Source organism: Rhincodon typus, chromosome 5 (genome assembly GCF_021869965.1).
Source record: "Rhincodon typus isolate 14 chromosome 5, sRhiTyp1.1, whole genome shotgun sequence".
In the NCBI taxonomy this organism is placed as follows: Eukaryota; Metazoa; Chordata; class Chondrichthyes; order Orectolobiformes; family Rhincodontidae; genus Rhincodon; species Rhincodon typus.
Window position 1 is genome coordinate 114760309 of NC_063336.1, and position 12221 is coordinate 114772529.

General features: G+C 38.6%; 1 protein-coding gene across 1 annotated transcript in view; it reads left to right on the top strand.

Annotated features, from left to right (window-relative positions):
- Window positions 1–10906, top strand: part of laptm4a (lysosomal protein transmembrane 4 alpha) — an 11908-nt gene extending 1002 nt beyond the window's left edge. Inside the window, exons 2-7 of the mRNA XM_020515751.2 lie at window positions 1886–2006; window positions 4863–4939; window positions 5045–5167; window positions 6045–6140; window positions 8468–8566; window positions 9941–10906. Of these exons, the coding sequence (XP_020371340.1) occupies window positions 1886–2006; window positions 4863–4939; window positions 5045–5167; window positions 6045–6140; window positions 8468–8566; window positions 9941–10015 (591 nt within the window). The 3' untranslated portion in view covers window positions 10016–10906. The remainder of the gene's footprint in view (window positions 1–1885; window positions 2007–4862; window positions 4940–5044; window positions 5168–6044; window positions 6141–8467; window positions 8567–9940) is intronic.
- Window positions 10907–12221: the final 1315 nt, after the last annotated feature.

Here is a 12221-nt window from a genome sequence, read left to right on the forward strand (position 1 = left end):
TTCCTGTGTGCGACGCCTTTGATGTCATGACAGGGAAATACACGGTCGCTTTTAAAAATAAACAGCTTTACCTGGTGTCAAGGTGATGGGTTCTGCTCACGGCGAGGCTTTTAAACAAAAACAGTCGCCTTCCCGATCGCAATCTACTTTGATCATCTAACCCAGTTTGGATCAAAACAGGACTTGATAAAGCCTTGGACCCAACGGGAATTGAAATATTAAATGTCTTTACCTTTTTTTTCACAAGGCTGACACTCAGTTAACTGGGGTTTGATAGCTGCAAGTTGATGTAGCTGAATTCACTTTGGTAACCAACCAAAAAATACCGGTCTCGATAGAGAGGTGGTATCTTCTAAGTAGCAAGTGTCAGTGTCCTGGAAAATCTGTCTTGTTTGTTGCCATCCTATTTCCATTGATAGTAACAAAATTCTTTCCCTACGTTACTTTAAAGCTAAAACTATTTCACACCTTGTCATCCTCAGCTTGACTTTTCTAATTGGACCATGGTCTGAAATGTCAACTATTTGCTTGTTCAATAGATACCTATTGCTTTCCTGTATGTTCCTAACTTCTGCTTTCCTGTATGTTCCTAACTTCTGTTTTCCAATTTCTGAACCTGTTGTTAGTACAAGGCAGCGCTTTAGCACGCAACAGAACTGCATTTCAAAAGTACTTCACTGGCAATGTGCATTAAGTTTTTAATATACACAAACCTTGTCCAAACTGCTACCATTATTAATCTCTGGTCATCTAAGCCCATTACATTGTTTTCAAACAGGTACTTAGATCCCTCCACTTTTTGATCATGTCTGCAGCCACCAGTAGGGCTACATTCTACCCTTTTGTTTGCTGTTCCAACACTGGCCAAATGTCTATTTCCTTTATGGAGGAGCATCAGTGATGTCCCGGTTACCAGGATTCTTCTCTTAACCTGTGACCTTGCTACAGACCCTCAATTTAAGCCTCCTTGAAAACAGCCTTTTATCAACTTTGGTCACCCCTCCTTACTTGTCCTTCATGTTACATTTTGGATCTCTTGAATATTACCAATTATTGATACGAGAGCAGCAAACCGCTTGAGTTTGGCAATTATCATGGTGTATTGTAAAATTGAATTCATTTAGTCCTTTGTGGGCTGGCCCAAGAGCAAGTGACAACAAAAGCCCTGTCAGCATTTAATGTAATTTCCATCACTGAAGCTCCATATTATCAACATCCCTGAAGTTAAATTAACCAGAAATTGAACTGGACTAGCCATATTAACACTATGCCCACAAGACTGTCAGAGGCAAGGATTTGTATGCAGTGTAACTCCCCTTCTGTTTCCCCAAAGACCATCCACCTCAAGGTACGAGTCCAGGAGTGTGATGGGATGCTGTCCACCTGCCTGGAGGATGCCACCCCAACAATATTTAAGAAGCCAGACACCATCCAGGAAAAGCGTTGTACTTGAATGGCATGTCCAGCACCTTAGAACATTCACTCCCTTTTTCACCACCGACGCTGTACAGTGGATGCATTATAGTAACTCACCAACTGTTTTAGCGGCAGCTTTCATACCAAAGAACTGGAATTCGTGTACAACACTGGGGATGTAGTCACAGTGCACGGACTGCTGTGGTTCAAGAAAACCGTTCACCACTCTGTCCTCGAGGGCAATTAGGGAAGGACAATAAATACTGCCCTAATGACCAAAGCCCACGTCCTGTGAATGAATATAAAAGTCGAAACTGCATAATGTAAATAGTCCATTAGCCTGCCTTTTGGTTATTCTTATAATGGGTGCATATCATAGAAAACAAAGCATGAAATCAAATGTTCTGAAGTTTTATTGCCTAGCGTTTTATTGCCTAGCATTTATTGCTATATAAATATTTTTGAGCAGGTGGTGAATTTACTAATGGGCATATTGCTCACTGTGGCAATAACTCACCCGGAAACAGTCCCTCCACTGGACCTACAATATGAAGTTATTGGAAACTACTACTCCTCAGATAAACTAACAGGTATGCAAAATATTTAATATGCCTAGATTTTATTTAGTACTTGATCAGCTTGTTATCTCATATTTCACACACTACAGTGGTAACTTATGTTTTTTAAAAAAAATTGGAAATGTGCATAATTAAAACACCATTTCTCCTGGAGATGTACAGCATGGTAAGTACCATAAACTGAAGATTGGGAAATAATCCATGTGCCACCTGATACAGGAGTCTGCTCTTGCCTTCCATGTAAGGACTGCCAAGGAGCAATAACTCAGTATCCTTTTGAAGGAGAGAGTGTTCCACGTTTCCCTTATGAGGAAAAAGTCCTCTCTGGTATCACTTCTGAATGGGCTAGCTCTAATTTCAAGGTTGTACCTTTTTCCTAATTTTGGATTCTCCCGCCAGTGGAAATAGTTTTGCTTTACCAATTCTCTTGAACTTTTATTTTAAATACCTCAAATTATACATTGGCATGCTAGACTGTAGGCAATAGAGCCCAGGGTAATGCAACCTGTTATCAAAATTTAATTACTTAAGCCATGGTTTAATTAAAATAAATGTCCGTGGCTAGTATACCCTCTGAGATAGGATGTTGACTCAAAAGCAGTTCTTTAGATGTGTTCTGTGCAAGTTTCTATTCATGTTTTAGTTGAACAGAAACTTGGACAGAACACATCTGGAGGATTGCTCCTCTATATTTCATCCTTTTTAAGACAAAGGCCAAAATGCAGTTATCCTCCTTGTACACTTCTGTGTAGGACTTGATGCAGTCCTCATCTTTGAGTTTCTAGATGTCTCCAAAGCATTTTGCTGCTGCTGTAGTTTGGGAAACAGCAGATAATTTTAAGTACATCAAGGTCTCACTGACAATATGCCAATAGCTTAAAGGGTAAATATTGAATAGGACATCAGGTGGAGGTTGTGAGAGTGCACAAATTAAAATGTAGTTTAATGTACATCCAGCTGAAGACAGATCTGGGCCTTGACTTTTATCAGAGAGCATCTTCACCAATGTATTAGTATTGCACTTGTGGCCAGATTTTGTGCTATAGACTGGGCTTTGAACCCTCAACCTATTGACTTAAAGGGAAGGCATTCTGCTACCTGTTTCGTAAATGGTTTGAAAACTAAACCACAGGAGGAGAAGCAGGCCATTCACTCCTGAAGCCTGCTAAATTGTGGCTGATCACCTACCTGAATACCATATTCCGACACTATCCCCAAATCACTTGATGTCGTAATAACTAGAAATCAATCTAGTGAACCCCTTTGGCAAGGGGACCAGAACTGCACACAACAGTCAAGATATAATCTCCTGTGTTCCATTCAATTAAAAGTAAGATTTATTTCCTCTACTCAAATCCTCTTAGTGCGCATCATTTCCTTTCCAAATTACTTGCAGCACCTGCACTTAGAAAAACAGGTGTCTAGATCCCTTTGAACTTCAATGTTTTCCAATCTGTCACCATTTAAAACACAATCTGCACTTATGTTCCTTCTTTCCATTGTGAATAATGGCCCAGTTATCCACATTGCATTTCATCTGCCATATTCTTGCTGCCCACTCAACCTGTCTGAAAACTTGGAAATTTCACATTTGATGCCCCCATCCAAATCACTAACACAGATTTTGTGAACAACTGAGGCCTTAGCACTGACCCTTGCAATATTCCGTGGGTTACAGCCATCCAATCTGAGAATGAAACATTAGAGATAGGAGTAGGCCATTCAGCTACTTGAGCCTGCTCCACCAGTCAGTATAATCATGGCTGATCATTGAGCTCAGAATTCTAATCCCGTTTCTTTTTCCTTAGAAGCTGCCTTATCTGCTGAGTATGTTCAGCATTTTCTGTTTTTTCATAATTTTTAAACCTGACTCCAGAAAACCCCCTGTTTTGGCTGCATGTGGCATGTTCCTTTGTGCCGAAGAAGCCTCTTCATATGTGCGTATCAGTGCTATTTAATCCATCAACAAAGTGGACTTCAACGGTTGATTTAATGTACAAAAATACCTCTGGATTTAATTGAAGATTCAGAAAAAAATGTACATTCCACAGCAGTACACGCAGTGGTTTATTCCTGTAATTAATAATGATATCGGCACACTTGTTTCAGTGAATTTGGACAGATTATATTGATCTTTCGACATGATGTGCATGGATGGAGTTCAGGCTCTATATTTTATGTATCTTGGACTGGGATCAAATCTAAACCAGATGGAGACCTAGCTAGTCCGACTGGGCACTGCTCATCTTGGAAGGTACAAACTGGATAGTGTTTGCAGTATTCAAGAATTGAAAAGTAATAGTAAGATAGTGGATGTATTTCTTGATCCAGTCAGTGTTCAGGCAGATTTGAAGTCACTTCAGTGTTGTGGATCTGCAAGTACTAATTATTTTATATTTTTGTTCATTCCTTCCTTTGTTGGAAGATGTTCAGAAGAAAGAGTGTAATTCTAGAGCAGTAACGTATAAACGTTAGTAATAACTTCCTACATATCCTCATGCTGTTCATCGAGAGGCTTGGAGAAATGTGCAGTAATAGTTTCTCTTTCAGGGAAGGAAAGTTGCATTTTTATAGATTACTTTTACTTTTGGTCATGTTCAAAAATAAATCCACAATCTTTTTGGATGGTTTCCGAAGGAAAATATGAAATACTGAGAAGCTGCGTCTGTGCTATTTATTGAGGAGACTTAAAAAATGGAGGAAATAGTACTAAAGCTTCTACAATCTAATAATATCATGCATGTAAACATCATACATTATCAGAATATTTGTTACAAATCAGATTTTTCATAACCCAATGACTAAATTCCTTGCTAGTATTTAATAGTAGTTTGATTTTTCATTTTCTTTCCTTTTCTCACTGTATAGAGAATGCGTGTGTTGGCTTTACCATCTCACTTTTGATGTTTACTATCAGTGCCATGTTGGTGTACGGTGCTGTCACTGTAAGTATTTTCATATTGAATATATTGCCTGAAAAGTTCTCTTGTTCTTAGTATACAATTTCACAATTATAACCTTTCTAACTTAATTTTGCTTTTCCCTTTCAGCATCGTGGAGGATGGCTGATTCCATTCTTCTGTTACCTGTTGTTTAATTTTGCCCTTTCTTGCCTTGTTGCAATCAGCTCTCTCACCTATGTGCCAAGAATCAAGGATTATCTGGACCAACTGGTAAGTCCTTGTTAAGAGTGCATTCTTCCAGCAGTTGAGAAATACAAGAGCAGTATATTTCCTATTGCCATGGAAAGGGTAAAACATGCCATTTTGAAATCACATTAGAGGCTTCTCTATAAACTGGGATATTGCAGAAACCACCAGATTTTTGGATTTGCACTTAGGCTCTGGATGACCAGCTGCTACAATGAGCACATTTAATAGTGTTATAATAAAAATTAGTTTAAAATGTGAATTCTTTGATTTTGTTCTTCTAGCTAATAACTGGAAGCTTGAATTTTTCTTTAAAATGTTACTGGTCTCTGTAGAGGCCATAACATGTCATTGGCCCAAGTAGTCTTTGCCAGCATGTTGGTACAGCAATAATTAAGACTGTCCTTGAAAATCCTCTTCTACACATTCTCCTGCACCACTAATCAATTTTGAAATATGATGATCAGAACGGTACAGGAATCTGCTGGTCTATCCAAGATTTTTACAGGTTTAGAATAACCTGTTTTCAATTTTATCCCACTAGGTAAAATCTAATGCTTAGTTGCTAACCTGCATTTACTGACTGACATATTTGTATGCCAAGATCCACTTGTTTGTTCCTTTACCCCACCCATACTTGCACATTCCATATAGTGTGATCTCCCCTATTCTTAGTGACATGTTACCTCATATTTAAATTTCATTTCCCAGTTATTTGTCCATCGACATAATATAGCTGAAATATCTGTCAGTTTATTAATCCCACATGTTTGAAGTTAGTTTTATCTGTTGCTCAGATATTGTGCTGTACCTACAATATTTTATGTTAAATAAAGTGCTGAAAGTATAAACTGCTGGGTTTATATTCTAATTGCACAATGCATATTTTTTTGTTTTGCAGCCTGACTTCCCTTACAAAGACGACCTCCTTGCTTTGGATTCCAGCTGCCTTTTGCTGATAGTTCTGCTTTCTTTCACCATTATTATAACTGTGAAGGTAAGACTATAGAAGCAAATTGTTTAGTTTTTTTTTAGTTTTAACATGTAATGATTGTTATTGTTTAAAATAAGTTTGAGTTTAAAACTTGTTTTATCAATAATAAAATAAACAGCACAAACATACCTATGGAAATAAACATTTTAGTAATTCATGGTTTGTGGATGTTACGTTATACATGAGCCAGATTTTGTTGCTAAATGCCCTTGAAACTGAGCAGCTTGCTAGGCATTTCTAAGGAAACTTTGGGGTTGGACGCTCATGTAGACTAGGCCATGTAAGGGTGGCCAGTTTCCTTCCTTAATACGTTAGTGAACCAGATAACAATCGATTGTGGTTGTCACAGTCAGTAAGGCAGAGACTATCTTTATATTCCAAATTTATAAACTGACTGAAATTCCCCCAGCTGTTATGGCAGGATTTGAACCTTATGATTTGAACATTAGCACTACGCCACCATCTCCCCTATGAAAACACTAATTCCCAAGAGAGTCAACTTATGGGCTGTTTGTGGCTTTACTGAATAATTAAATAATCACTTTTTAAAAACCCTGCATTGTGACTTTTGTTAAATATTACACCAATTATGGCTTCACATTTCCCCCCCAAATGAGCTTTTATTAAATTAGACCAGATTTGGTTCAAACCTTGTTACCACTTAAAATATTTTAAGTGTCTACATTATGACAATTTTTTTTCCTCATTGTAGTTAACACTTTTACTTCATTCACATTGCATAGCTTTTCTGTCCAATTTACTGTGATTTCCCACCTACCTCACCTAAGAAGAAAATAAGCAGCTAATGTGCTTAAACTGTTAAACTGACGTGGATGCATAACACTTACTTGCGTTTTTTTGGGGAAAAAATCCTTGAACGTGCCAGACTTCTGATACATTTTTCTCATTTTCTCTCTGATCTCTCTCTTTCACCCCACCTGAGATTTTGAGGATCTTTCATCGATTATTGAATTTCCGCTGATATCTGAAGTTCATATCTCAACACGTTATTAACATTTTTTATTTCAAGAGATATGGCAAAAGTGATCTTTCATAGATGCACAGGGTGGTGAAATGCAGAGAGAGGGGGAAAGAAACCCTGACACAGAATAGATGCTTATCTCTGTCTCTAATCAGTATGAGAAGGATACTTGCAGTAAGGAAACCATCAATTTTCTAAGGCTGTGCTATTGAGGGCTGTTAAGTTGCAGACTACCCAGTTGCACTGACAATTGGAACTTGGTGTGCCTTTTTGGCTTTGGCGCACTGGTCCAGTCAGCTGTAAATATTTTCTAATCGACCCGTTCAATGAAGTTATTACACCGCTCTGGGCAGGTGGGTCTTGAGCCGGGGCCTTCTGGCTCAGATGTAGGAACACTTATCACTGCTAGAAAGCCATCCTTAAACTTGGGCTGTTTGTCTTGTACTAAGCCTGGCTTTTAGACTGACGTATTTGGAGCTGCTCTTTGCAACCATGGCAGATGGGTTGAAAAATGTGTGACAGTAATAAGTTGGTTAGCAAGTGTGTTGGGTGATTCATTCTTAAGTGCTACTGTTCTTGGGGGAGACAGCTAGCACAGTTATGCCTGAGGGCTCTGTCGGCTGGAAGCAAGGTGAATGAGGTTTGGATTGGCCCTGAGATGCACTTTTTGGATGGGAATGATGGCACGGCGGGGAACATGGGGAGCACTTTCCCATCAGTGCTTCAGCAAACTGGTGATCTGCTCTTCTGACATTGCAGCTAAGGTTTGGGCTATGCTGAGGCCTCATGGCTGGGGTGGCACCTCATTGATTAACCAGAAGCTGCACTCTTCTGGCTTGATTTTAATGCTAATGAACAAACTTGTGTTACAGTGATGTTATTATTTTAGTTTGGGACAGTTTCATTTTGATGAGATTACTTTTGAGAGATTTGAGTGTTGATGGATGATATTTGGAGGAATTTGATGCTGTGATGCAGCGATTTAATGAGGGGTTTTAATGTGAGCAATTTCATCTGTAAAGGAAAACATGATTGGGCCCAACCACTTCTGGCCATACAAAAAAGGTTATTCAATTCAACACAATGGCCTTGCATTGGTGCCTTAAAATATATCATAACTAATATTTAATTTATTTTGGCTTGATCCTTTATTGTCTGACCAACCACAATTCATTAACGTCAGTAAAACTATGTATGGTCTTTATGTAAGCAAACAAAAGTCAATGGATTTCATTTGGTGTCTAGATCCTAGCTTAGAAATGTTTTAGTAAATCTATTTTAATTTTACTATTTTAAGCAAAACTGCAACTCATCGAGTACGTATTGCTTTTGTTGTTCTGTTCTGTAGGCTTACTTCATTAATTGTGTTTGGAACTGCTACAAATACATCAACAATAGGAACGCACCTGAGATCGCTGTGTACCCAGCATTTGAGACACCTATGCAGGTAAACAATACTTATATAATTTTGCCATGCATTCAACGTTAATGGGATAGGAGTTTAAGTTCACCTTAATTTTTCCTTCTTTTCCAATTAAACTAACTTTATTCTCCATTGTCTTGATTGTTTTACCTTTCTTGCTAATAGATGGTGTTAACGGCTGTGTGTGGAGGGGATGCATGTCAGGGTGGGGGCAGGAGATGATGGATGGGTGGTTGCATGGGTGCAGGAAGGGAGAAATGTTGCATCATGGTAGGGAAGGATGTCAAGTTGGGGTGGGAGGGGTATGGGGAAAGTGTCAGGGTTGCGAGGGGACATTGAAATGGGTTGAGATGGAAGGGTCACATTTGTGTGCATGTTTGGGTCTGTAAAGGAGACACCTCAGTGTAGATGCAGGGGGAGCATGTTCGGAGTTAAAGGTGTAAAAGAGGAAAGCGGGGGGAGAGGAGAAATGCCGGTGAGGAGGGCAGGTTACTTTTGTTTGTGGTGTTACACTGGGGAGGGAAAAGGTTATTAGGGAGTGTTTAAGGGGCAGACAGGTGGATCAAGTTGTTGGGTGAGGGGGTTTATTGGGTAGGAGGGAACATCAGAGGGACTCTTTGTGTGGGCCATTGGGCCAAGTGGCTGATGGGAGGAAAAAAAAGGTGGCATTGGTAAATGTCAGGCCAGAGTTGGTAGTGTACTTCTGATAAATTTAAAGTAATTGCGAAGGTATTGGCTCAAGCAGAGCTGAATTTTGGTTGCCTACTTTCTTATACCCAAATCAAACACGAATGACACGAGTTCCAAAGAATGAACAGAGTCAACTTTGAAAAGCTGTTTCCTGTCAACTGAAAATCCTAAGACTTGCAACTGAAATATTACACTCGGCTAAATCAGCTCCAGGGTACCACTGTTGAACAAAGTAAAGTTCTTTGTGACATTGTTATATTTTCCATCTGCTTCCTGTCTCGATTGTTACTCATTGATATGTTTACAATGGCAGTGACTTGTCAAATGGTACTTTTTTCTTTTAAACACTATATATGCAAAGCAAATAAAAGGATGGTCATTGCAGTGTTGTAATTGGCACTGGCGAACATAGAATATCATACATTTTTCTGAAGAAGGGTCCTGACCCGAAACATCAACTTTCCCACTCCTCTGCTGCCTGGCCTGCCGTGTTCTTCCAGCTCCGCATTGTTATCTCTCACTCCAGCATTGGCAGTTCTTATTATCTTGTACATTTTTGATGTTTTATTTGGTTTGATGCCTAGCTAATCAACTAGGGTAAAACTTGTCAACATGCTGATTTCCATGATGTATTATCCAAATTGCAATTGTATTTTAGAACAATATTCTTTGACACAGCTACAGCATTAATTTTTTTTGTAATTTTAGTATGTGCTGCCAACTTACGAAATGGCTGTGAAGATGCCAGAGAAGGAGCCACCACCACCTTATATGCCTGCTTGAACTCAATGTAAATCAATAACAAATGAGCAGTTTTCTCAACAAGTTGAAGCCTGATTACCTTGCATTTAAGCTTTGAGACTTTTTGTAAGAGGTATTCTGTACTTGTGTAAACTTTTAAGTATCTAGAAAATTATATTTTGTATCTAAACATGATTGAAACTAAAAGCTTTGAATATGCATTTTTTACTTTCTCTAATTACTTAACTGGGTATTTATGATTTTTCTGCACCATGTTGAGATTCTTTTATTTGAATTGTCATTTAAAATTATCTGGGTGCATTTTGTGTCTTTTTTTTCCTCATCACATCAAATGGAGAGTGGAATGGTTCTTGGGATAAACACAGGACAGAACCAGTCAATAATTTGAAACCTAACAATTTGAAGTACCTAAGCATTTAAACCACTTATTAGATTATGGTGCAGAACTTGGAAGTTGAATTCGACAGTACATGGTTTTTACCACTAGAGGTTCCAGGTGATCTGTCATTAAATGTTAATGCAACCTCCTGAGGCAGAAATCATGGTTAACAGTTTTTCACTGGTCTGTCAAACTCTGCACTTTTATTTTCTGCAAGACATAGAATTCAAACTGTTGGAATTTTCAAATCAGACTGGTGAATTATGTGTCCATTGACAATATGGAAGTGTACTGTTGGATATATGGATCACATGTATTTGCACTTTTCCTTGTGCTGTCAATTTATTTTCAAGTTTCTTTTCAGTATAAAACAGTATTTTTTTAGGTAAAGGAGAGAAAATTGAAATGCTTAAACAAAGCGCTGTTTTCTGTACTGTATAATTGATCCAAGTGTGAACAATCATTTTGAAGATTGTATGATTGCTTTATATGTCACTTTAAAAGATTCAATAAATATTTCCATTTATAGTGCAGTTAAGTTTCTGTTTAAATGGTACTGTTTGATTAAAAGAACTGGCATTGCCTCTGCATATACTGGTATGTCAATAGTAGAGTAAATATTTTAAGAGCGCAGAAAAGGCCCTTTGGCCCATCAAGTCTGCACCAACGTAACTACCACCGAAAAGTGCACTAATCCCAATTTTCTGCACTTGTCCCATATCCTTGAATGTTATGATATTTCAAATGTTCATTCAAATACTTTTAAAGGTTGTAAGATTTCTGGCCTCCACTACTTCCCAGGCAGTGCATTCCAGATTCCCACCACCTGTTGAGTGGAAAAAGTTTTTTTTCTTTTTTTTTTTTCCCTCCTGCCCCGATCCTAAAACTGTGCTGTCTTGTGATTAATCCCTCAGCCATGGGAAGAGCTGCTTTCTATTCACCCTGTCCATACCCCTCATCTCATACACGTCAATCATTTCTTCTCTGCTCTAAAGAAAACAATCCAAGCCTATCTAAATCAGTTTCTCCATCCCAGTTAACATCCTGGTGAACCTCCTCTGTTACACCCTCTAGTGCTGTCACGTCCTTCCTGTAATGATACAACCAAAATTGCACACAGAACTCCAGCTGTGGCCTGAACAGCACTCTTCACAACTCCAACATTACTTCCTCACTCTTATATTCTATGCCATGACTGATGAAAGCAAGTGTCCCATATGCCACCTTAAGTATCCTATTCTCATCGTCTGCTGACTTCAGGGATCTGTGAATAATTACCCTAAGATTCCTGTGTTTCTCTAAGCTACCATGTCCTGCCATTCATTAAACACTCCTTGCCTTTGAAAGAAGAAACATTACCTCACACTTAGAGTCAAATACCATCTGCCCAACCTATCTATGTCTTCCTATAACCTACAACTATTTTCTTCACTATTAACCACCGTATCAGTCTTGGTGATGCCTGCAAAATTGCTTAACACTTCCCCTATATTTTCATCTATATCACTTTTATGTACATCCTAAACACAATGAGTCCCAGTACTGATCCTTGACGTATACCACTGGACACCGGCCTCCATCAGTCAAACAAGCCTTCTACCACTACCCTTTGTATCCTATTACTAAGCCAGTTTCCCTCCATTCCAAGTGCTTTAACTTTCTCAATCAGTCTCCCAGGTGGAACTTTGTCAAAACTTTGATAAAATCCATATAAACTACATCAACTGAACTTCTGTCATCCACACACGTTTTCAAAAAAATTCTAACACATCTGTATGCATGACCTCCCTCTGGCGAAGCCATATTGACTGTCCCTAATTAACCTATGCTTTTCCAAGTTGGTATTAA